Raw genomic sequence first — 26,943 nt, 5'->3', positions numbered from 1 at the left:
CATTTCCAGTTTGCTAAAAAACTGCCAATCTATTGGGATCAAATTAATATAAGTTATTAATGATGCTTTTCCAGAGAGTTGTAGAGAAATTTTCAGAACTGCTTGTGTACCATAACTCACTTCTATATACTAGATTTGGCAGCGCTTCACAGAGGATGATATTGCGACAAGGAGGCAATATATTTAACCTATTATGGCAGAGCGATGACTCTTTGGAATACGCCGAGTGTATGCATGGGCAGCAGAGAAGTGAATTATGATACATCATACATGAGTTTCATTGTGGAAACTTTTTGCAGCCACTTTTCAACCTTTCGGGGTGTGATTAATACTTTGAATATTTTCACTTTGACATGACTTTTGTCAGGCTCTCTATATAGTATGCTAATTTCTGCAGTTGAAACACTTGATACAGTAAAACGCACCATGTAATACACAGCATAATTCACTTCTAAAGATATCTGTTTATTATGTTTAAATATGTCGTCTCAAGCTTGTAAGCATGGAGGAAAAACTAGCACATCAGGTCTTCATCTTCCAGTGAGAGAGTAGAATGTGCTATACTGTAAGTCCTGTGTTTGGTGGCTGCCTCAGTAGGGTTTGGCATAGCCATGTGTTTGTTGTGCATGCTGCTGTAAAGTGCGATTCCAGAGTGAGGAGAGTCAGTCAGTGGGCAGGCCTGCCTGTCACCCAGCGTAACATATTCATTTGAGCTGACAGCAGACTTTATGGAAGTCAGTCAGGGGCTGCCATGGTACCCGAGGAGCAGGAAGAAAAGGAGGCTTTTTATGTTCAGGACAAAAGATCAACAGGGGATCCAAATTTAAGGTCATTGCATAACTACGGGAACTGAAGGATGGGGGATGGTGGGGTCTAGAGGTTGAGGTGTTGGAGGGAAGCACACATTGGGAAACATTGGGAAGTTGCAACTCTTGATGCCTTGTGTTGGTCAGACAAGCTTAGTGGAACCCAGAGCCACTGCAACTGCAATCTGTGGTCTGGGAATTATTTGAAGGTGACACAGGCAGTGATGCATTGCCTAAATCTACACTGTGCTCAGGGGAAATGTATAATATTATCGTTGCTCAAAGTAATATTTCACTCCAAAGAGCGCATGCTGCAATAAGAATTTCAATAAAACTGAACAACTGAACTTCTGAATTATGACTCGTAGCTTATAATGTTTTAATCATGATGAATCCCAGCACTGATTTATTTATTATGTGATTCATGTAAAAAACAAAGAGAAAGAGATAACACAGCAGATTTGAGAACGGTTTCTACTGTGAAGATCCCAGAAGACGGCAAGGATATTCTAATATCACTGTTAGCTGATCACACAGTTTACTGGAATAATGTAATTATCCCCACTCTGCCCTCTAATAGGTGTGAAGGTTGTAATTTTCCCCCTTTTTCTCTGTCTGTTATCCCACTCATCCTACATTGTTCTCACTTGCAGTGCTGTCTCCCAAGCTGCCAAACTCACTGAAGAATCTGTGCAAACCCTGAGTGAAGCGACATATCACAATTACATCCCTTCACTCCTATAGCAAATTCTACAGCACTTGCTAATGATACTGTAGGGAATATACGTATCCTTTGCCATGTCAAATTTTGACACTCCTAATGAACACATTCGCCTCTCTTTGTGGTTTTGTCTGCACTGAATTAAGAGAAAAAAAGATTTCAGAAAGGTACCTGCAAATAAAAAAAAAAATAGAAGTGCTTTCACTTTTCTGATTACAGATGGAGTTGATTATCATTTTATAATCCTATCTATGTTTTATAGAATTTTAAGGAGGTTTGCAAAGTGTATAAATAACAGCAAAAGTAACACAAGCATGGTAGGGGATGTAAGCCACAGGGCGATAGATCTTATCTCTTGGTCTCATACAAATCCCTGCAGTTGCATTTTTTGTAAGCTGAGTGCAAAGAGGCACTTCTGACTCATGGCAAGGCAAGAGCACAGGAATTTGCTGTGTTATGATATGAGAGATAGTTCATATTTCGTTTTTGGAAGTGTTCTGTGTTTAAAGAAGAGAGAAGATTTTTGTTGGCCTGTTTGCAAAAGGTTAAACATGAAAAAACACCTGTTACATCCTTAAGGCTTTAAAATGACAGAACACCTGAATGAGGTCGGAGATTTGAGGTTAGTTCAGCATTGAGCATTTAATATTTCCATGGCAGGTTGTGAGTTGCTCCAGTGTAAGTGTTATATTTATTTGCAAATGCAACTATGAGTAATCTGTATAACAAAGAAAATTATTGTTGTGCTGGAAAATAAATTATATGACACACAAGCATGTGAAGTGAGAATTAACATTGGGCCAAAACATTCTCTTATGCACATTAAGGGTTAAGATGAAGCTTCCTGTGTAAACTGTAAAAACACATTGAGGGCTGATTTCTCAGACAAGGACTAAGGCTAGATGTTTGTGTCTTAAATTTGGATTAGTTACTTCCTAACTAAATAACTGGGGATTAAGTGAAAGAAGCTACTTTCAACCACCTGTGGTAGTGAGAGTGTATGTGCCTAAAGATGCTAAAAGCTGAAACAGATCACAAATAAGCCCCTAAATTGCTGGAATGTGGAAAAGCTAAAAGCAAACGAGACAATGGCAGCAGGAAGAAAGTTTTAGTTCCATAAACAAAAGTGAATATGATAAAACAAATAGTATCACACTGCACAATCTTCAATCTTCTATTTTAACTGTCAGCAGGAAATAAATTCAAATACAAATGGCAAAATTGTCGAAACGTTACCATTTACAAGTACGCATCAAATGCCCCGTTGTGAAGGACTGCTGTTGTAATGATAACAATACATTATCTCCATTCATTAGCCAGTCTTCTCTGTTTGCTTTAGAAATGATTCTCCACACATGCTGCTTTCATGTAAACTGGAAGATGTTCTGAGTGTACTCACTAACATCAGTTCCACGATGCTTTCCCCTTTCAACCTGAACACACAAGGAAGAGAGGAGAGAAGAGTTAACTCCTTGAATCGAGATTTGCAACTTTCCACCGCGCAACAACAGAGAGCTGTAGATGTGTCGTGTATACTCCCTGATCATTAATGAAAACCTTGAACTTAGCATCTGGAGTTGAGAGAGTCTGGATTGGACTATGATGTCTTTACAGTCTACTGTATACAGCTAGTTGCTTGTGGGAATTTTCCTTATTCATGATACTGTAGCTTGTAGTCGGTTTGGCCTGCAGCTACATCTTGATGTAATGATGTTTCAGTTCAGAAAAGGCACTGCAGACTTGATGAATTACTTTACGTACTGTTGCTACATAAATCTCCAGTATGACAGTGAGAGGTGCCAAATGTCAGATGCCAAAAAACCTTAATGTGATCAACACTTGGAATGAAGGAGCGTAGACCTTCCTGTTTGTGACAACAATGTAATTCTGGGCTCCAGCAGTGAACTTCATCTGGTTTAGATGGCCACTTATGTTAATAATAATGATAATGATAATAAAGTGTATTTATCTAGCACTTATCAGAAACAGAGATTACAAAGTGCTTCACAAGGATAAAACAACACAACGAAGGAGAATTGGATTTCTCCAAATCTCCATTTGGCTCAAAATAAATGAAAAATAAATTTGTGTCGTAGCAAATTCTTCTTTAAAACCTTCGATAGAAACAGTAGCTTGGAAAGGAACCTGTAGTTTTAGAAGGCAAAGAAGAGATTCGGTCCAAGACATCACCTTATTTCTTCCAAGTGATTTCCAGTACAGCAGAACTGTTCACATATTAAGAGTGTGTCTTGCAAATGGTGCAACAGTCTAGTACAAAGACACGAAATGAACCCCAGCTTTCACTTTTGTGCCTAAAATGTAAAATCTCAGTAGGGACCTATACTCACTGTGTCTGGTCCTGTCCTAAAATACAAGCATGTTGGATGAATATTCTTCAAGATATGGGAACAATATTTGGTGTGGCTTTACAATGAACCCTCTGTCTTTGCTCCTGGGTCCTGCCAGACTGTATGATATCCTGGCATATGCTGCAAGGAAGAATATCTTTGCCACAGAGTGTTTTACTCTTGAATGCTTCACCTGTCTGCTTCACCCTTCAAAGGGACAGATTATAAAGCTAGGGACTCCATATCTCCATTTTTCAAACACCATAGTGGCCTCAGCGCTTTCAAGTATTATCTTTGACTAATTATGGACCACATAATAATTGTACAAGTACAAGAGAACAAAACATAACTTTAGAAAAGAAAATACTATTTATACTTGTGTAGTGTGAGTTTACCATATGTGCATGTGAAAAAGGACAGAAGAAGTTCTGCTGTGTTCTTTACCCTCAGTAATGGTCTGGTTCCACTGACAGATGACGCAGAAAATGGCTACTGCCATTGGGGGGGTGGGGAGGTGGGTTTATTGTGATACATTGCCAAGAACTTCCCAAACTGGAGCAGGGAGTACAGGGTAACTCTCCATTGTCCCTCCTGCAAAGTTATTTAATCCTCCATATTGTCCTTTCTATTTAGTTTTCTGCTGCTGGTCCCTATTCAGCTCCTGCCAAGGTATTACTGTGTTGTGGAACTCAAACAATTCTTTCCGGCTGTTGTGTATTGCTGGCAGTTGTTAGTATGTATCCAAAAACTTATTCGGCTTGTTGCCTGGTCAGTGGAAAGGTGTGTGTGTGTGTGTGTGTGTGTGGGTGGGTGGGTGTGTGGTTCCTGGGATAGTATAACAGCACTCACAGTTGCTCTGTTAGTTAATCTGTCTGACTGCTCGATCCTTAACATGTCACTTTTTGTCAAATATACTTACTTGAATGCGTAGTTGCAAAGACACTGATGTGGGCATCTTTCAGATGACATTCACTGTGACTTGTCTCTTATACTATGAAAACTGTTGACAAATGCTAAATCCTTGGCAGGGGTTTCATTTCCAGTGTGCACGGCAGTTTATTCCTGGTACTGCAGTTTATGTAGAAATCCCCAGGTTGGCAGTTTATTGAATGTAAATCAGGCTGGCTTAGAGGCCGAGACTGTAGGAGGGCTGCTAATATGCTAGCATCCCCCAGATTGGAGAGCTGCTCTCCTTCTCCCTAAGCCAGATGTATTAGAAGCTAATTCTCTGTTCGAATGTGGCACATTTTCCACACAGGCTGCTGTGGTGGGATCATTATGGAAGCTCTTGTCACTTTAAGGCACTTGTTTTAACTGAGTTACATGTTATGTTCTGTGTGTGGTTATTAATCTCTTGGATGGATAGAGAGGACTCAGAGAGAATGCATGTGGTTTCCTTCAGGGAAAGTCGAGATGTAGGCAAATGTTCTCCCTCATATAAGTCTTTATGCATATCCACACTTTGATTCATAAAGATGTGACATGTCTTGTAAGAATATATAAAGTCTTACCCATTGAGAGATATGTATTTTTACTTTCCTCTTAGCCGTAATATGTTACCACGTCTCAACTTATGAGAGATGTGCATGACACAGAAATAAAATACTTTATATCATGTCAAGTCAAGTCAGTCATATTTTAGGTTTTTCTTAGCAGCCTTTACAATCTGTACAGCATACAGTGCAACGCTCTCTATCCTCAGACTCTCAGTTCAGATAAGTAGAAGCTCCAAATGGATAAAGCAGAAATAAGGGTCAAAGGAACTGCATTTTGGCTGCAACAGCTGCTTAATATTCAGACACCAAAGACTTAGCGTATGTGAGATTCTGAAGGAGGCATTTGAAACGGGTTTACAGCTCAGGCTGTGCAGTGTGCATATGCAGATATCATGCTATCAAAGTCTCTCCCGGCACCGCACATAACCCGTACAACTCTACAGATCGTTTCCTGTGAAGGAGGTGAACTTTATTTTCTCTGCTTCTAGTGTTTTTCTAAAATGGGTCAGCAGATGTTAGAGAGAGAGAGAGAGAGAGAGAGAAAGAGAGAGTGAGGTTGAGAAGGAGGAGGTGGAGGAGGAGGAGGAGGAAGAAGAAAAACAGCCAAAGCAAACTGTTTGCTCTGCAGTGTGGGCTGAGAGGAGAGATAGAGAGAAGAGTGGGAGAGAGTGCGAGGAAAAGATTGCATCTACTGTATGTTCTGGTCTGACGCTGGTTTAAAAAAAAAAAAAAAAAAAGGATCAGAGGAGATTACGTTCTGTCCTTTCCCCTCTACATCCTTTAGATTCCATATATCTTTGTTTATTATTGTAATTTTCAACATAGGCCCGAAGATCAAATCAGCAGACAATATTTCACTGTGTCGCATGCCATATTGTATATACTGAAGGCATACACAGTAACTACATGTGTGCACATAAATTATGTTACATGTGCATGTCCCACACATGCAGGGAACATTTAGTTCTCCACATGTTAAAAGTCATCCTCTCGCCACAACCCTTTGTCTGGCAGCAGTTCTCTACAGTTTTATATTTCAGTCTTGGATTTAACCTGTTGACCACAGCAGCAAAACAAGACTGATGTATGAAAATGATGATACAAGGATGTAGAGAAGATTGTTTTCTAAACTGACTTAGCTTTTTAACGCTGATTGATAATACTGTCCTCCTCAACAGGGGAGAAATTAATTGAAAAACTTGCAGCCTACTGCAGTGAATATAAAAGTAAAACAAAGTTCATAGTAATTACAGGCTCTGATTAAGACTGGCAGCCAATTGACCTCGGGTCCTTTTCTAGTTAGGCATTGTGACAGGTAAATCTACCTTGGTGTTATCCACCTTGATGGTGGCCCTGACCTCACTGAAACTCGTGGAGGAGAAAGTGAATCACTCAGATAGGCTGATCATTTTATGTGCGACAGTGTCAGAAAGAAAGTAAGCTGCTTTCTTATCCGTCATTTTCTACAGATGTGAGCTGAGGTCCCAAGTGCTCCTAAAACCCATGGAGTTGGAAAAAAATCCTATAATGATGTAACACATTACATAAACAAACAATCTTATGGATCCCTGGGCAGGACATCAACTTGGCAGTGCTCGCTCATTGACGAACCACGTAACTGTTTCAAAATAACCTCAAACCAAGTCTGGTATTTCTACACTGCAATTTCCTGTTATTTATCAGCTGGCATAAACACTGACACAAATATATGTGCAATAAGCTGATATCAGTGGATTTATCACTCAGATGATGATCCTGTTGGTTATTCACTTAACTTGACTAGTCATAAGAATCATGTCATAAACTCTCACATGGGTCCTGTGGTAGAGGGCGGGGGGGGGGCGGTATTAGCATTCGTTGAGAGGTGATGAAAAGAGTACAAAGAAAGGAAGGCCAGCCAGTTTAAGGCACATCTGGAATCACTCCCTGAATTATCTGTCCACCCAGAGTAAACAGTAGTTAACTCAAAGTTGAGGACCATTTGAGAATTACAAAGTTTATCATCATGTCTGTGTGCATGTGTCTCAGGTCTCTCATACAAAAGAGATCTTGATCTTAATGACACTACTTGATTAAATAAAGGTTATATTAACAAGATTAGAATGAAAATATCTAACATGTTTCTAACTGTTTTGCTGTTCAGGATGTTTCTTTCTTTTGATCTTTCTTGATCTTTGACCAAGTGCGACCTCACCCATAGCCACAGTCTAAGCATATACTGTAAATTCTCCTCATGTGGGTACTGTGTTTAATAGTTTTATTAACCCTATTAAATTCAAATACACACATTTTGAATTTATGATGTGTTCTTTTTACCACTGTACATAAAGTATTAATCTGTTGGGGTTTGACTCTCTATATGTTGCTTTGTACTGCTGTGTTTCCTTAGATGTGTTTTGCTTGTGTTCCAGGCACACACAACAGAGTGAACCAGTGTCCTGTCAATGATCATGGGTGTATGGACCTGGATGTGTGTATCCATATGAGCAAACTGTGTGACGGAGTCCCCGACTGCTCCGATGGCTGGGACGAGGGTCCTCATTGCAGAGGTAACAGATGGCACCAGCATTTTCTCTATCTATTCTGTCACACTCTGATAAGAGCTTTGCCCTTTGTTGTGGGTCAAAAATGACCAACCAGCTTCTGTGCTGCAGAAAACTGCCACTTCCTTATCTTCCCATCCAAAACTATAATATCTATCCAATAATCTCCTCTATTAGGCCCTCTAATGAGCTGGCCTGCTCCGGCTTGTGCAATTACAATGGAATTTTGCTTTCTTGGGAAAAAAGTCATTAATTTATCAATCAGCTCAGCTATGAGGATGTTTCCCCAATCCCTGCGGGAATGATGAGCATTCAGCCTAGATGCAGCTGAAGAAGAATCCCATCAAATCCTCTACTATTAATTAGGGACTACAGAAGAACGAGAGATGGAACATATTGAGTCCATAGTGTTGGTCTTTGTTGCTGCAGACAAAGGAGCAAACACTGGGTGCCTTCAGAGGATTGCCTCAGTATTCAGCAAGGCAGTCCTCAGATAAAGCTGTCTGAAGCTCTGCCTGTTTATAGCTGCAATAGCCCATGCTGCGATGCATGTGTGCTTTTAATTTTTGTTGTGCACACTTCTGTGTTTGTCTCTCCAGTTCACTGGTTGTAGTAGTGATGCAGTCGATAAGCCTTTCCTGGAATATGAAATCACTTAATCAAATATTTATGATCAGCACTTAAGTCTCAGTGGACCAAAGTCCTGTTAAGTGTTAACCAAAGCGTCTATTGACTATACCAGTATGTGCAATGGCACATTTGAGTCATTTTAGATATTTTTGGTTACTTAGGCTTTTAACTTAATACATTTGTTGTGGATTTTTTTTTATCCATTTACCCTTTTTACTGTTGTATCAGTTGGAGCTTTATGTGTTTTAATGTCAGTTTTTCTATTTCCCTGTATGTATATATGTATAATGAATCTTCTACACAGGGCATTTAAGTGTGATAAGATTAGGCCAGGAGAGCAGGAGAACTGTTGGGCAGATGAAGTGGACAGCTGTACAAAGTGGGTGAGAGCGTTAGTATCCCACACACTGGTCATCACTGCTAGACAAGCCTTTACACAACACAGCAATGACATCATCCAGTCACAACATGCACTGGCTGTCCCTGAGGACACAAGTCCAGCTGTCCTCAGTAAGGCAATGCTCACAACACACCTAAGCTTATACACACACCTACACATTCATGTTCCTGTAATGCATGCATGTACTCACACAAACACACACACACGGTCACATTCTTGTGAATACACACCCAAACACACCCATTACCCCACACACAAACACACCAGCAGTGTGTCCAGAACTTTTGGCATTGCTGTTTGTGAGCTCCCCTCTTTTCAGGGAAAGGCCTGGCCTTTCACAAGCTTCCTAGTGTTTTCTTGTGCAAACTGCCCGGTTGTGAAAGTGTACCTGGGCGCTGATGTCTGAAAGCACACTTTGTCAGTCAGTGTGTCCAAGTAATTCTGCCAAAGTTGTTGACAAGAGTGGTTAGAAAGGGGAGTGTAGCAAGGTAGGTTAGGCAGGAATTTTATCTGACTTAAATAAATTTCCTCTGCGTTTTCATAGTGTGTGGCAAGAGTTGGGATTAGTTGGCATGATTTACGTTTAGGAATGATAGCAGGGAGTAACCAGGTGAGCTCAGTGGTGCTGTGATGGGTGGTGAGGTTGTTACTGGCAGTATGATTCCAAGGTTCAGCTTTTAATCTGACACTTGATCTGTGTTTTTTGACTGTTTGCAAAGGTAAAAGCAAATCAGAACCTGAACATATTCTTATGCTGTCAACAGGAATTAAAATGTTTGTGAAAGGCAACTGTCAATCAGATCACACCCTCACAGTCCCGATTAAGAAGATTATCTGAGGTTTTGGGTGTTAGTCTACTTTACATCAAATTATATATTTTCCCAGAAATGAACTCTATTGTTCATATAGCCACAAGTAGTATATTACATAGATAAACTTCAAATATTTCATAACTGTCTTGATTACAAAAGAAGGGAATTAACACGTCATGTGTCTTTCCCAAGAGCATTAGAAAACCAAATATTGAGAATGTTTTCCGATGTGGTTTAGTGAGCGTTTGAACCTTAAGACCCAAGTTTGCTTGTCTAACTTAAGATCTTTGCCATCCTTTGGTCAAAACACAAAACATAGTTCCAAGTCTATATTTAAAAAGGCCTATTTAACTAATTGTAGCCTTTACACACAACTGGCAGTTTTGTTGTTTTTCTGTCATATGGGTGAAAGTTGAGTCTTTTCATTGATCTTCATGCCTTCATTTGCCCTTTCCCTGTCATTTTGTGGGTGATGGGGCCTCTCTTGGGGGGCAAGGCCTTAGACCTGACTCCCTCAGAAGTGACTGATTGATAGGGAAGAGAAAATGGGGTCATGTCAGCACTCCTAAGAGCTTTTCCCTTTTTCTCGCTGTCCCAAAGGGAACCCTGATTATTGTCATGGCCTGACGCTATTGTTTATGCTTGCAGTGGTCTTTCATTGTCCTTCATGTCCCTCTAACTGTGGAAGGAGAATCGATCAGAGGCAACCTGAAGCTGCCTGTGGAAAGACCACATTTTCATTTTTATTCATGAGTGGATCTTGACCTAAATGAGTTTATTGGCTGCAGTTAGAGTTGTTTTGCATGATAAGAGCTGTTTTATTGCCTGTAGTAGGCCATCACTGTATGTAGAGACACTACAGTGTTGTAAACTGTCATGTATTTCTTTACTCATAATGGGCTGTAGATTGAAGAAAATTCAAGTATTGATTTTCTTAGGCACGTGTTAGGGAATGTTCATTGTTGCGACAGTGGCTACTTTCTATGTGTATTTGTTCACTTTTGTTTGATTATTCATTTAAGTTTAGGTTTAGACATCTGGGGCAGCATGCTGCCATTGTCTGGGACTACGATATCTACTGTTTGCTCATTAGTCAAGCTGCTGCCCTACTTGTGCTTTCAAATGGTTGCTTCACCCCCCCTTTGACTATGCAGCCTGCAAACAACTGCCTGTAAACACACTTTTGATGAGCTCGCCCACCCGTCTCCTATGCTCATTCACATACCTGCATGTACACAGTGTTATCTCCTTAATGTCTTATTTATCGTACCCAGCATGGCTCACTTTTCAGTAACTCAGCATTTACCACCAACTACTATAATATATGTGATGGAATGCACTATGAAACCAAATCATTCCAAAGTAGTTTAACAAAATGCAGCAGCTGCATTGTCTTAGACTGTGTCTGAATTTAGTGTTTAATTGAGCATGGTGATCTGCTAAACTTAAATGAGATTGGTATTCTCAAAGTTTTTATCAATAATAAGTTGCCCAAATGCTTTATACTACTATATATATTGCTGGACTGCCAATTAATTATATGAAAGGTGTGTCTATCCATACAAAGACACACAGATGGACCATATACAATTTAGGTCTTTTTTTGTTGTTGTTGTTATTAAATATGGGACAAAAAATTTGAGTAGTGGCAGTTTAAGAAGGGAAATTCAAATACATATCTAAATATGTTAGGAGTAAATACTTGAAGTATACACACTTGAAATGTGTGTGAATGAACAAACCATAAGGTTTAAGAAGTAGAAATTGGGTAACTGGATGGAGCCGTGTAGGGAAACAGTAGGTTCCTGTCAGCTGCAGGTAGAGGACAAGGGCATGTGTGGACTTGTTTCCAGACAGTGAGAGCACAAAGGTAGGAATGTCCTGGGAATAACCTCTTTCTTTTACAATGTCACACACTGGAATAGTTTATACAGTGAAGGTTCAGTTCAGTTTCTGCTTTGGAAATGGAGACATATATATATTATGATATTTATCTGTTATCTTTTTAGTAAAAAATGGGATTTGTTTTGTTTTCAAGCCAGTTGATGGATAGATGAGCTGATCTTTTTAAGGAGAGACGTTTATGAAATCATTCAGTCGTGACAGGTCTTGTTGCGTAACTACGACCATGACCCCAACACCACCTGGTCTCTGTCTCATTCAACCTGCGTCACCCTGTTGCACTGACCCGTCAGCCCCATGATTGGATTTTAGAGGAAAATGTCAACTTTCATACATTTAGTCATGCACTGGTTGTGGATGGAGGCCAAGAGCAGTTCTTCTCCCTGTCTTCCTTCTGTCTCTCGTAATGATCTGTTTTACATTGTCTCTCTCTTTTTATTTTGCTGTTTTATGCTAATAACCACTTTGCCCTTCTTATTTATGTGTTCATTTTGTGTGTGTGTGTGTGTGTGTGTGTGTGTAGCTCATTCAGTCATCAGTCATCTGGCAACCTTGTCTCTGGTAAAGCTAAAAGCCCATCATAACACAGGACTGGCTCCAGACAAATTTTCAGAATATTCATGTTGGCAATGTCTTGTTGCAACCCTGTATTGAGAAGGTCACAACCTCCACAGAATGTAAAAGGAACTCGTCCTGTATTTTTCTCATGTGTTTGATGTTATCATGCTCGCCTGATATTCTCATCAGTGGTCCTCTAGTCTGCTACCGTGAGTCATTGTCATCTGTTTATTTGTGCACGCAAGAGTTGCAACATCACAGTATTTACAGTTTAGAAATGTGTCATGTCTTCCGGTAAAACTCAGCCTAGTGTGCCTTCTGACAAGCAGCTTCATACTCTCACTCCCTGCTTCCCTTTAAAGAGCTATAGATGAGTGAAATTGAGGGTTGCCATCCATGCAGTAACAGGATCAATGGCTTTGGCATGCTTGTTTAGGACTGAAGGCCTCAAGTGTGTCACTGTGTGATTTGTTTGCTTCGTTCATTAACCCCTGGTCAAACATGTGACACGCTGCTGTTTCTTGTTTGCTTGGAGCTGGAACTTTCTTACCGCTCCATATCTTTAAGCCCTTTATGCGCTCGTTTCCACCTCTGTTTACACTGCCTTTCCTTTCCTCTCCATACTTCTGTTCTCCTGTTGTTCTCTGCTCTTCTCCTCACGCATCACGTCTCCCTGCTATCGCACACCTACAAATGCTGTCTTAGTTTAGAAAAGCAAAAGGTTTTGCAGATTCACATTCCAAATAATTTTTTTGACTGTCACAAATGGAAAATACATTATTCTTTATAAAAAAATTAGCCAAAAGGTGATTCAGAGATCCAAGCGATATTTTCTTTGTTGCCTTCCAGATGCAGTTTTCTGTCTTAAGAAATAAAAAATTAGTAATTAATTATTATTATCAATTTTTTGACAACAAAATTAAAAAATGGACCGACACAAGTTAACCATGTGCTTTGAATACTTTGTAACATCACAGCTTAATATTGAGATAATCTTGTGAAAATGATAGCAATATTAATTCTGTCCTTATTGCCCACCCATAGGTCAGGTAACTCGGGTACAAAATGGAGCAAAATGACTTTAAACAGAGATGCATTTCGTGGGTGTTTAGCTCTGTAGTTGCCTGTGGTCTCTCACAGTTTGAGGCTTGGTGAATGGATTCGATATGGGCCACGGTGTTTGCTGGGGGACTCTTCCTTTCAGTGGGGCCACAACAAAAGGGTCATTGTGGCCCAGAGTGCCAAAGGCTTTATATAATAAGCCCTTCACTGGTCCAATCTACACTCTTCACAGCCATACTATAACTAACTACTATATGCATAGTGTGTCCATGACCATTCACCTTTTTTGTTGGATGCTGAGGTGAATTTTATTGTTCTACTGGATGCCTCTTTTCTCTTTTTACTAATTGACATTTAGTATGTCAGTGTTTACACTTGGTAAATGATTGAATGGGAATGTTTCTCAACAAGTTCAATCAATTTTTGAGTAAAGTTTAGCCCTTTAGATCAGCATGTGGGGTATGAGTGTTGATATGCCATGTGTCAGCTTTGGCCTTGTTGAATGTTGCTGTGGCAGCTGTCCTAGAAGCTTCAAAGGGTAGCTAGAGGTTGCTCCATTGTAGGGCTCCGGCATGAGAATACAAGCTTGTCATATTCCATGCCAGCGTCTTAATTCTGAGATAAAAGCTTGCAGAAATGGAGAGAGGAGGTTCCACTTACATGTGTTACATGATGACAGAGATGTAAAGAGAATACTGTTGAATAAATGAGTGCTGATCATCAGGATAATACCTGTCCCTTTGTCCTCACATACTGTAGTTTGCTCTTTGAGTTGGTCTCTGTGGCTTGGGTTTATTGAACTCTGGGGCAGGACCTATCCAGCGTGAGTCACAGCCCCGTTTTTGGTGGATGCACACATGAAGTAATTAAATATTTTATAAGCCTGAATTCACAAGGTTTAAAGCTGATAGAAGCTGAAATATAATTTGTTTTGTAATGTCAGATGTGAGCCCCTCTCTGACGCATCACTTCAATCTACAATAGACACTCTATCCTAATTATCGCAGAGCCTCTAGACACACATATCAACACGCACACACACACACACACACACACACACACACACACACACACACACACCCTATAGAGAGCACGATGAGGGGATGTGTGGATGCCCCTCTTTCATTTCCTGCCAAAAGGATGTGTCCTTGAGTTCCCTTGGGGGGCGGGAAAGAAGAGGCGCTCTAACGCGTGCGCATTCAAATCAACCCCGTCTGTCACATGCACAGATAAACACACATGCGTGCACGTGTGTGACTGCCACGCTCTCTCTCTCTCTCTCTCTCTCTCTCTCACACACACACACACACAGATGCATATAGAACCACAATCCTATCTGATCTCCCAGTGGAGATGTGATAGGATATGACAGTATGGCTCTGTGAAGATTGCACTGGGATTAACATAAACATTTGAAAGCTTATCTGTGCACAAACCTGATCAAGGAAACAGTTTCTTAGACAGGTTTCATTTAGCTGCCATTGTTATCCATGTTTCTCTGCCCTCTAAATCAAAGCTTATGAGCCCCCCTCCCCATCACTGTTAGCCTCCACCGTATGTAACATTCTCTGTGTCTGTGTCTTTCTCTGCTACAGAACGAGCACCAGACTGTGCCTCCCATGGGTGCCAGTTTCACTGTGCTGTGACTTATGATGGGCCTCAGTGCTACTGTAGAAACGGCTATGAGGTTGCTGCAGATGGAAAGACATGTAAAGGTGAGTGGGTGATTTGGCAGATTTATTGTAGCTTGGCTAAAGTAACACTGAAAGTAACCATCTGATTACTCTGACTCTCTGTTCTCTGGCTGGAATTAGCATGGAGCAGCATGTAGAGAAGATCAGAATTTTTTTTTTTTTTTTTTTCATCCACATGCCTCGAGATAGAAAATAAATGCATATTCCAGAATATGATAGTAACCATTGCTTTTTGTTGCCTACCCTAAAAAAAATGTTGCAGCAAGCTGTGAATAAGTACAATCCCTATATATTTCATCACTGACTGACGTTGTGTTGTTCTCCTGTAGATTTCAATGAGTGCAATGTGTACGGGACATGCAGTCAGACATGTACCAACAACGAGGGCTCCTACACCTGCAGCTGTGTGGAGGGCTACCTGCTGCAGCCAGACAACCGCTCCTGCAAAGCCAAAAATGGTGAGAACAGACACGCAAAAAGTGCAGCAGGGACCAAGGATGCTGTTCCTACTAAACCAACAAAAGATTAGAGTTGATTTGTTTCTCTGTTGGAAATGGCTCCCCTGCTGTAGTATATCAGATAATCACATCTGCATGGTGTGGCACCCCCGTTTGTTTTACAAGCTTGTTTACTGGAGAGAGATGTGTTACAGGTGTTCAGTGAATGTATGACCTTTGACTTCTCTCCATCTTCTCCTCATATCTTTTCTCCCTCATTTCCCCCATGCTTTCCCCCTCCCCTCGACTCCACTGTCACAATCTTCATCCTCAGAGCCTGTGGATCGTCTGCCTATGCTGTTGATTGCTAACCTCCATGACATCCGCTGCACCTCTCTGAGTGGCTCCACATCCCGGCTACCCACCATCACCACCAAGCAGACTATGGCTATGGACTTCATCTATGCCGATGAGACTGTGTGCTGGATAGATGTGGGTGACACCCCTGCCGCCACCCAGCTGAAGTGCGCCAGCATCCCTGACCTGAAGTCTGTCATAAACATCCGCACCATCAACATCTCCCTCAGCCTGCACCGTGAGTAGAACTTTCATTGACAAAAATGTGAGAAATCTCATCAGACTGTAACGGAAATTAATAAGCTTTTCTTTCTAGAAATAGTATTTTCTGCTCACACAGTTTTCCTATAAAAAATGTCGTCAGGTAGACTGAGGGTATGACAGTTTAGGTGTAGAGTGCCAGTGAAACAGAAATGAATGCCTTGCATAAGAGCACGCAAGCAGCACTCAGGTAATCAGTTCGAGTTGTCAGCTCACCCTGTGTGAAAATTTCCATACTTTGCCTCAGGAATCAAATGGTCAGCGTTGCATTTGCTAGCTCAGACAAACGTAAGATGTGAAGCAATACAGCCTCATCTCTGAAAGCTGCTCATACCAGCATAAAAGTGCCAAGTAGAAACGCTGAGTCCAGCTTTATTTTTCAAAAGGTTTCTCTTTGAAGAACAGGGGCACCCTGACACACCACTAAATCATCCCGTAGAGGCAATATGTGTGTAGCTGACTTACAGTGATACGATACATATAAGGTTGCCAGCATGCCTTCAGGCGTTAGTTTGCACATTTCTTGACAGGCAAACAGTAAACTACTGTGTAGCTTGATTTATGTACTGACTATTCCAAAGCCTGTATATATTTTTCTACTGCTCTTGTCTGATGCATTTGAATGTCATTGGATGTATCTCATCTCCCGTCATTGATTTCTGCTCTGATGACATTTGGCATTGGCTGTTCCCAGAGAAGTTCCCCCTTCATGAGTCCTCCCAAGTGCTGTACGTTTTGTCCTGGGTTGTGGTATAGACCACAACTGATAAACAGTGACAAGTGAAATGTCTGGCCTGTGGTGGTATGTAGATGTCATCATGGCCATAGGGATCATCATAACTCACAGATTCTCATCGCTTGGGCAACATCCAGACACGCACACATGAATACACACATAGACACAAGGAACATACGGAGCATGTGAACACTTCCCTTTGAGAGAATGACTCATATAATGCTGACATGATTTATCTCTGATTATGACTCTGACAAAGTTTGTTTTTATTTGCCTGGCTGACAGAGCCGTTACTCTCTAAGAATGGGGGCAGAGATGTAGACAAAATATAAGCCAGGCTGTGGGTTTGTGCGTGTGCTCATAGGTAGGTTCGTGTGGGAAGTGTTCCCTTGAGAATTAGCCCCAGGCTTGGAACAGCAGACGTGAAGAAAACAAGTGAAGAAGCTGGGTGTGTAGAACCTGAAATGTGGCTCACGAAACCTGCGATGTGATTAGAAGTGCCTCGGCTCATATCCACTTCAAATGAAGCTTGTGTAACTGCTGTCACCGCTGACAGCCGGGGCGCAGCCGAGGCTAGGAGGCTCAGTGAACCCCAGCGTCCTAAAATGGGTTTTTTTCCAGTTGATTCACTGCACACTCATGAGTGGGCCATATCCCACCTTGCACTCATTGTGCTGGCTTGCTTCTGTGGCTTTTTGATTCACCGCTGTGTTAAGTGGTCTGAGGGTTGACTGGGGGCGGGGGGTGGAAGAGAGAGGTACCCTGAGAGAAAGACTGAAGTAGAGGAGACAGGGTACAGATAAAATGAAAGGGAGAGAAAGAAGGTAGTGATTTGCTGTACCTTGGAGGTGTGTGTGTGTGTGTGTGTGTGTGTGTGTGTGTGTGTGTGTGTGAGAGAGTGGTCATGCAGATGGTATTTACATTCCTCTGTTGGGTTATGTCAGCCTGAACAGCCTCTACATTCCTCTGGCCGTCTCAGGTCCTGTCCAGTCAGGTCACTAACACACACACTCACACAACGACCCAAATACCTTTGACTCATGCACCCATTACTTAGTGACATATTACCATTTATAAATTAAGATTTGAAATTTCTGTCTATGTGTCTATGTGCTGTCCCATTTGTGAACACCTTAGAATATGAAATGCTTCTCTTGTACATTGTGCATTTGAGTCGACCTGAAATGACATGCAGTATTATTTTCATTATCCTCAGTTTTTGCAGGGGTTGTTGTGTTATCTATTACTTTTTGTAATAAAACCTCATTTCAGTAACATTAGCATTTTCAGATTCAAACAAGACAATCAGGTAGATGACTTTCAGTCACATTTTGGAAAAGGTTTTGCAGTGTTCACAATGAGCAGGGCAAAATAAGCTGTGTCTGAGACATTATCTGTCAATCTGGCCCTGCACTTTATGGGTTTCCCCAAGGAAATTGTTTAACAGAAGTGGTAAGCCACTTAGATCTTGATGTATCTTGTCTCGTGACAATAGCCACACTTCTGTTTTTTTTTTGTTTTTTTTAAAAAACGTATTAACTTTTAAAGCTGTAAGTGAGAGAGTCTTAATTTCTGGTGAGGTGGTCCACATCCACTATAAAACAATGTGAAGAACCCTGTCTACATGAGTGCAGTCATGTCTGTTGGTGGGGTTTGACTCTTAGTGACCAAACAGATAAACAGGCAAGAGGCTCTCTTTGCACTTTGGCTATGACTCCACATTTTTTGATGTTACGTCAGTGTGGGTTTTCAGCTGCGATAAGAGAGCAAAAGCCCTGCCTTAATTTAGTGAATCTCAGCGGAGTCAAGGCCATTTATTGCATGTATGGTTTCCCTTGTGGTCGCATGCCTTAAAATATTAGTTAAGCTTGACCTGAGTGAACTCTGTGTCCTTCCTGATTTACCAATCTGTCTTTCCTTTGCTTAAAGGGGAACCTGCTCTTTCAAAACAAATTCTGATCCTATAATTGGTACCAACATGGACTCTTGTCATTTCTATTTTGTGGTTTATAACAATCAGGGCTCAGGTGCACTCCTAAAAGTGTGATGGGCAGACCTGGGGATTGGCCTTAGATGGGTATGGATAAAACTATGGAGGCAAGAGGTTTGGAGCAGGGTTCACACAAAGAGGGTGATTTATAGCTTCTGGGAGCATGAGAGAGGAGGGCAGATAAGTAGACGAGGGTTGCAGATGTGGCCTGCTCTGTTTGCATGTGTGATTTCCCTGACTGGGAAGATAAAAGGGGAGCAGGGCCTACTCATCCCAACCTCTCCACCCTCTGAGCGGAACTCCACAGCAGGGACCAGCACTTCTCCCCATGTCCCTCTGTCTATCGTTCAGTCCTTCTTCCTCTCTCTGTCTAGTCTTTGTTCTTTCAACGTCTTTTTTTTTTTTTTTTTTCCTGAATACATTAGTGCACAGAAGGTCTTTGTGTATATATATATATATGTCGCAATCTTATTATAAACTTATAGTTTCATGGGGAAAGATGCCTATTAAAACAAAGGCTGCCTGTCTACTATATTATTCTTGCATCCAAACAGAACATGTTTTCTTTTTTCTTTTTTGTCAGGGGTGGAATCATGTCACGATACCCGTTTTATCAGACCTTCCTTTCCAGCCAGTAACCTCTCTGTTTCACTTGCTGCGGTGGGAGATTTAAAACTGGCATAACATCTACGAATTACTGCCTCTTAAATAGAGGTCATATGTCAGATCCTTATGGAAAATCATAATCGCTAAACTCTAAAACTGTGCTCTAGAGAGGTCAAAGAGGTTTTTACACAGATTAATAGGATCTTCTTGGCACAGGGAGGATTATGGAAGCCACATGATGATCCTTTTCTGCTTTGCACTAACACACAAATAAAGGAAAACTTGCAAACACATGCAAATAGAGTCAAGGTGTGTGACTAGTTTGCAGCTGTGGCCCTGTATGTAAATATCTATGTTATTAGGCTGGAAAGCATGTTTGTTGTTGCCGGTAGGACCCCCCCCCCCAGTTTGTGAAATGTTTCCTCAGAGTAGTGTGAGCCGGTAGGTGTTAAGGGCAGGAAGTGAAAAGGGTTGTGAGGGCAGGGTTGTTGGATGAAGAGAAAGGGGTGGGTTCATTCAGTTTCCCAGCAAACTTTCCACTTACCAGCAGCTGAATGAGTGAGGACGTCAACAGACTGGCTGGCTCTTTGGATGAGGAGGTCCACTAGCTGTAGGCTGTTACACAACGCATTAGTCACCGCGTTGCACAAGTGGCTCTATATGAGTCTAATCAATGCCTTGTGCAGTCAGGCTTCCAGCTGGATTTCTATTGAGGAGTATGGGCTAAGAGCTGATACCAATGGGAGTATCACTATCCCTCTTAGCTGCATGACAAACTTCCCCCTTTGTCAGAATCTTGGTTCTGATGTTTATGAAACAACTTGGACTGGTTTCTACTCCCTCCTTCTGTTCTTTGGACTGTGATTTTTTTTTATTAGCTCATGTATTTACAGTTATCTCCCTTTTAGATGTGACATGGCCCCCACCTTTGTTGACTGTCAATAAATTATTTCCAGTCTGGAGGTGCACCAGAGCTTTTAATGTTTTGTTGTGAATTTGTTTCACCATCAGTACACCTATATCTGTTTTTCTTTCCTGGCCACTGGTATAATCGCAGAATCCTCCATAGTTTTCCGTTTTCTGCTCAATTCTGCTCATGTCGTAGCACCAAGCATACTGTAAGTCCCATGTGGGGCAGGCCTTTTGAAGCTCTGTGTACGTTTGGTAGGTGGGGTTTCTACATTGAGTCCAGATGTGTGTATGCTCTGTTGTGCAACTTGCTTTGGCTCTGTCTCAGCAGCATGATTGTCATTGTTGGGGCCTCTAGTTTAGTTTTTTTTTTTTATTATTATTTTAAAAAGTTTTTTAAATAATCAAAGCCTTGGGACAGGCTGACAGCAAGCTCACCATCGTTAGTGTTAAAACCCACTCGTGTACCCCAACATCAAAGTTGTCCCTCAGAATAACTGGAGAAACACCTGTGGTCACTTTGATAGTGTATGTGTGAATAGTAAGCCTGTATGATGTGCATGTGTGTATACAGTGTTCTGCTTTGAAAGGAAGCGCGGTGGCAGCTGTTAAAACACAAGGCTGTATGTATCTTCAAGCCCCCCCTTCAAGTTGGGTCTCCCTGTGGTCTGGGACTTCTGCAGCCAGTCTCAACCAGGACAGAGTTCTCAGGGAGTGAGAAATGTTTCCAGTGCTAACTTTGGACTTCAACGCCCATTGCTGGGGGTATATTTGAAATAACAGCCTCCATCTGCAAAGCTTCCTCTTTCTAGCTTGGTTTAATAAGCAGTGTTACGTAATTTCAAGTTCCTCTGGAGACACATTGCAACAGTATTTCGGGTCATATTGAGTGATATTCAGGTTGATCCCTAAAACGCATGTGTCATGATTCTGTGCTGCCATTGCAAAGCCCTTTTGCTTATTTTTTTTTTTAAATATTTCTTCCAGTCTGAGATGGACAGATTTAAAAGAATTAGTGAGGAGACAGCGAATACTTGATGTGAATCATATGCTATGGCCTTCACTGTTACCAAATCTAAACCCATTTTGAACACATAGAGGAGGCTTTTGGACTAATGCATTAGAAAGTTTTCTCCGCCATCATAACAACACTAAACAAGAAAATATATTTAGAGGAAACTTGTCCTTGCCTTCAGTAAATTCCAGAAGATTGCTTTAAGTTGTTGTGTTGATAAGGTGTTGGATCAACACACATCAAGACACATTATGTTTTGTTTTTCCCTTTAACTGGTCACCCACGTGTATGTCGATATGCCAGTTTAGAAGTTCTTTTTATCATGTGCAGCGTTTTGGCAGAGCCAATAAATTTTAAAATTGAAATTATTTATATTTATTAAAGACTGACAGCATAACCCTGTTTCTAATGTTAATAAACATGACAAGACATTTTCACGCCCCTCGTCCAAATATTGATACCAGTGGCGCCCATTGTTTCTTTGTTTTAGTGAATGAAGATGTAGACAAGTTGTACCTGCTGGGGGGTCTGTGTGTGAGCAGTCAGTGATGTTTTAGTCTCTAGTTCGTAAACTTGAAACACAGGTAAGGTTTGTGAGTTGCTCAAAAAGCTTCTTGGTCCTGCAGTAAAGTTCCTACAGTGGAAAGACTTTGATAATAGGACTGTCAGCCATTTTTCACAACTGATCTGTGTTGTATCATGTTGGTTAATTTATATGGGGCCTATGCAGCAACAATGGGTAATGGCTAAAATTTCCTTTGCCCTAATAAAACTTGACTTTCTGTTTGTAGTAATTTTTTGTATTTATAATAACTCAGTTTTATATACAGCAGTATATCTGCATATCCAGAAACAAAGTTTTAAGTCTCCCTGCACATGGGAATCCTGTGTTACTGCTCAAGTCCACTGACAGGAGTTCAGTTTAGAAAGTGCAGACCTTCACCTTTCACTCTGTATCACTTGTGTTTCTTTCCCTCTCCCATGCACTGTGCGCCTTAATCAAAGACAAGTGGAGGGCAGGACAGAAGCTCATTAATTCAGCGCTATTATTTTGTTATTCAAGACAGTGGGCACTCTTGAGGAGAGGGTCATGGCATCATAAAGTGATGCTATGATTTTATCCTGCTATATGATCAAGAGTTATATGACTGTACTCCATGAGGTTCTGCTTTTGTAATGGTTCTGTTCTGTGCTCTCCTCTTCTCTGCATCTCTCAGATGTCGAGCAGATGGCTATCGACTGGCTGACCGGAAACTTCTACTTTGTGGATGACGTGGATGATCGGGTGTTTGTCTGCAACAAGAACGGCCAGACATGTGTGACCCTGCTGGACCAAGAGCTGTACAACCCTAAGGGCATTGCCTTGGACCCGGCAATGGGGTCTGTACTTCCCTCCAGCCTTCTTGACCTAACACTACCCTCAATACTGTTTGAGCAACCCTTGAGAGGAAAACGCTGTCTTATGATCAGACAACGTGCTGAGCAAGCATGCAGTCAAAAATCAAAGCACTTCCTCCAGATGGAAACCTAGACGAATACTGGTGTGCCACATAAACATTTGCATGTAGGCTGTTTCAGGTTCCTGATACTGACATTCTGGTATCTTATGTAGTTCCTTTTTTTCAAAGTATCACTTCTCTATCTTGTATTGTCCTGGAAATCATTTAAAATTCAGTATAAAGAGTAACACATATTGCTCAGTTTTGATGAAGTGTGTAATGATACATAATGACTTCAAATGCAGTCATCTAGTAAAGTCATATCATTTCCTCTTATTAAAGTTCCTTTTTTTCTGGCACTGTACCTTCTTCTTAAACTTCTCACCCTTTCTCTTCTTCCCCTTCTTCCATTATAGTAAAGTGTTCTTCACAGACTATGGGTCAACACCGAGGGTGGAGCGCTGTGACATGGATGGTCAGAACCGCACTAAGCTGGTGGACAGTAAGATCGTTTTCCCTCATGGTATCACGCTGGACCTGGTCAACCGGCTGGTGTACTGGGCTGACGCCTACCTGGATTACATCGAAGTGGTCGACTATGAGGGCAAAAACCGACACACCATCATCCAGGGCCTGCTGGTGAGGTTTAAAAGGTGGTGGGATTGGTGTACACGCAAAAAAAAAAAATTGCAACTACGCCCAAAGATACACAGAGATACACTCGAGTATAGAGATCTGATTGTTCAGTCTTCATTTAAAAGGTTACATCTCACCAAACAGCAATAGCCCAGAGTCCCTGCTGACTTTTTAATTTTCCCTTTGAGAACACGAAATATCTGTTTTCCAAATCTGTATCATCATTGATTTAATCTCATCTTCTTTAGAGGCCGTACTAATTTCTAGTTGTCTCCTGTGTATCTAGACAAAGACAGTCCACCTCTCCTGGGGATAAGTCCTTTTTATTGCCTTGATTGATATTACTTGAGGAGTGTGTGATTTTCCTGGCTAGTGCCTCTCTAAACATATTAGTCTGGCCCGAGTGAAGCTTGGTTCAAACTTATAGTGCAGTAATGATCTTAATGAAATCAGGACTGTGATGAGGAGGAGGGGTGGTGGCGGCGGTGGTGTGTGTGTGTGTGTGTGTCTGTGTATCTGTGTGTCTGTGAGAGGAGGGGGGAAGGTAATATGATCCTAACCCATAGATCTTTCTGACAGTAGAGGAGAGCTGCACAGAACAGACCCTTATAAAAAGTAAAACCTCTCTGTTTAACAGCAGATGGGAAGTGGAGCCATTATGCTGCCCTGTGCCAAGTTTACACAAACACTCTCTCTTTATCTGTGTGTCTGTCTCTGTCTGTGCTTGTCTGTCTGTCTCTGTCTTATACTGATAAATAGTTTGTTGGGAAAGTTTTGTTCTGCAGAATTTGCCAGGCAGTGTTTAAGATAAAAATGTGTACACAAAACGATATCACACAACCTGTCAGTCATGCACCAGGAGCTGTTCTACTCAAAACATCAGCATTTTCAGCAGCAAACTCAAGACAAGATTTTAATTTTGCTGCTTTATTGTCTCATTGTATTTCAGATTGAGCACCTATACGGACTGACTGTATTTGAGAATTATCTGTATGCTACAAACTCGGATGAAGGCAACCTCAACCCCAAGACCAGCGTGATCCGAGTGAACCGCTTCAACAGCTCCGACTTCCAGGTGGTGACGCGGGTAGACCGGGGAGCCGCACTCCATGTGTACCACCAGAGGCGCCAACCTCAAGGTGCTTACTCAGGAAGGCACAGCTCAATTCTTAACTCGCCTGCTGACACATCTGATCCATGTACGCTGATAACATTTACTATTTAATGACTATTGTTTTTGTGCCCCCCCCCCCCCCGTCTTGCTTAGTGCGCAGCCATGCATGTGCCCTGGATCAGTTTGGGAAGGCTGGAGGTTGTTCTGACATCTGTCTGCTGAGCAACAGCCACAAGACCCGTACCTGCCGCTGTCGCTCTGGATTCAGCCTTGGCAGTGATGGCAAGTCCTGCAAGAGTGAGTATCGAGAATGAGGGAAAACATTGATTTTACAAAGATATGATGGCTATGATTGATGAATGCAATGAAGTAATGGTTGTTCCAAACTTGCAGACAGAAGTAATGGCATCATTGAGAATGTTTCTTCCTCCTCTGCAGAACCAGACCATGAGTTGTTCTTGGTGTACGGTAAGGGTCGCCCTGGAATCATCAGGGGCATGGACATGAATGCCAAGGTTCCTGATGAGTACATGATTCCCATTGAGAACCTAATGAACCCCCGAGCTCTGGATTTCCACGCCGCCAGCGAGTTCATCTACTTCGCTGATGCCACCAGCTACATAATTGGCCGACAGAAGATAGACGGCACAGAGAGAGACACCATACTAAAGGAAGGTAAGAATGAAATGGTATCTTTGCACAGGAATCTGGAATCTATTTCTACTTTCTAACCAAATCCTACCTGCTACTAAGCTAAAGAATTTAGGGAGGATAAGAATTCAGTCAGGTTATTCTATATCATTTTCACTTTATTCTCTTCATATTCATCCTGAATTGGCCAGCTAATAGTTCCTTTTTCACACTGGCTTCTTTTGCTTATCTCAGGTATCCACACAGTAGAGGGGATAGCGGTAGACTGGATGGGAGGTAATCTCTACTGGACAGACGATGGGCCTAAGAAGACTATCAGTGTTGCCAGGCTGGAGAAGGCTTCACAGACCCGCAAGACTCTCATTGAGGGAAAGATGAGTCATCCTCGTGCCATTGTGGTGGACCCCCAGCATGGGTGAGACACTGGAGGGGAGGGTATTGTTATTTTAATGGGTATTCTTTTCTCATAAATGCGATGTTGAAGTTCTAATTTTTGGCTGCAGCAGCATTCAGTAGTGGGAGACGATGGTCTGAGTTTTTGTTACTTGCAGCTATGTGGGCTGCCTGTGCTGTAGCTTTTTGTTGCACTCATTGGTTACACTGGTGAGTGGGAGCTGGTGAGTTTTCAAAGGATTTTTATATAGTCCTTCATTTTTTTTTTTTTTGTCATGGGATGTTCCATCAAAGAGCATCAAAACACAGAGTTTCATTTTGACGTCTACAGCTCTCAAAGAAACATGCCTTCTGAATGTGATGTCTTCTGCTCTCCCAGATGGATGTACTGGACTGACTGGGAGGAGGACCCCACAGAGAGCAACAGAGGGAAGATAAAGAAAGCTTGGATGGACGGGTCACATCATCAAGTGTTCCTGACCAGCAAAACGGTGCTGTGGCCCAACGGCTTGAGTCTGGACATTCCCCAGGGCATACTGTACTGGGTAGATGCTTACTACGACCGTATTGAGTTGGTTTACCTCAACACCACTGAGCGAAAGGTTGGTAACGATCAGGGAGTATATTTAGATGGTAGTGTGTTTGTGTGTTTACAGATGATAAAAGAGATACTACTCCCAACAATTTGGTCATAACTTCAAGGTAATCAGTTTGATCTAACCCTTCTCTGTTACCTGATTTTAACAGGTGGTGTATGAGGGGCAGGAGCTTAACCACGCCTTTGGCTTATGTCATTACAAACAATTCCTCTTTTGGAATGAGTATCGTGGCGGCAGCATCTATAAACTGGACCAGGTCACTAAGACAGTCACCCTGCTCCGCAACGAGAGGCCACCCATCTTTGAGATCAGAGTGTATGATGCACACCAGCAGCAAGGTATATCTCCCCCGTTATGGTTTAAAATGGCCTTATGACAAGTACTCTACTTTATTTTAACTATTAAAAATATTGATAAGTATATTGTCCTTCATCTTGGTTTGTCTTTTTGTGTAGGCTCCAATGCATGTCGAATTAACAACGGCGGCTGTAGCAGTCTGTGCCTTGCCATCCCTAACAGCAGGTCCTGTGGCTGTGCCGACGATCAAATCTTGGATGTTGATAATGTCACCTGCAAAGGTACTTAGCTGCTTTACCATTAGCTCCTTTACTAGTGGAGAGGTTTCAAAGTTCAATGTGAAAGGCAATGGAAAATTCATTACTCAGCAGGAGTTGAGGCTGTTAAAGAATTCGAGGCTGTACTTTCCATTTGCAAGCTATACTATACGCTCTCTTTTCCAAATCTGGGGAGACGTTTTTGAAGAATCTCCGCTAATATTTTTGTAACTTTTAAAAGAGATGAAAGCTGACCTAGGCACCAAAAAGATTT

General features: G+C 41.6%; 1 protein-coding gene across 1 annotated transcript in view; it reads left to right on the top strand.

Annotated features, from left to right (window-relative positions):
- Positions 1 to 26,943, top strand: part of LOC111218980 (low-density lipoprotein receptor-related protein 1-like) — an 87,660-nt gene that overhangs the window by 19,368 nt on the left and 41,349 nt on the right. The window contains exons 3-15 of the mRNA XM_022741500.1: positions 7,783 to 7,920; positions 14,874 to 14,993; positions 15,302 to 15,430; positions 15,744 to 16,004; positions 22,501 to 22,663; positions 23,139 to 23,361; positions 24,308 to 24,497; positions 24,626 to 24,769; positions 24,911 to 25,147; positions 25,358 to 25,538; positions 25,896 to 26,118; positions 26,264 to 26,453; positions 26,571 to 26,693. Coding sequence (XP_022597221.1) covers positions 7,783 to 7,920; positions 14,874 to 14,993; positions 15,302 to 15,430; positions 15,744 to 16,004; positions 22,501 to 22,663; positions 23,139 to 23,361; positions 24,308 to 24,497; positions 24,626 to 24,769; positions 24,911 to 25,147; positions 25,358 to 25,538; positions 25,896 to 26,118; positions 26,264 to 26,453; positions 26,571 to 26,693 — 2,322 coding nt within the window. The remainder of the gene's footprint in view (positions 1 to 7,782; positions 7,921 to 14,873; positions 14,994 to 15,301; positions 15,431 to 15,743; positions 16,005 to 22,500; positions 22,664 to 23,138; positions 23,362 to 24,307; positions 24,498 to 24,625; positions 24,770 to 24,910; positions 25,148 to 25,357; positions 25,539 to 25,895; positions 26,119 to 26,263; positions 26,454 to 26,570; positions 26,694 to 26,943) is intronic.

The sequence above is a fragment of the Seriola dumerili genome, unplaced genomic scaffold, assembly GCF_002260705.1.
Source record: "Seriola dumerili isolate Sdu_G_001 unplaced genomic scaffold, Sdu_1.0 BDQW01000056.1, whole genome shotgun sequence".
NCBI lineage: Eukaryota > Metazoa > Chordata > Actinopteri > Carangiformes > Carangidae > Seriola > Seriola dumerili.
Note: the sequence above shows the minus strand (reverse complement) of the source record. Positions and strands in the feature narration are given on the sequence as shown.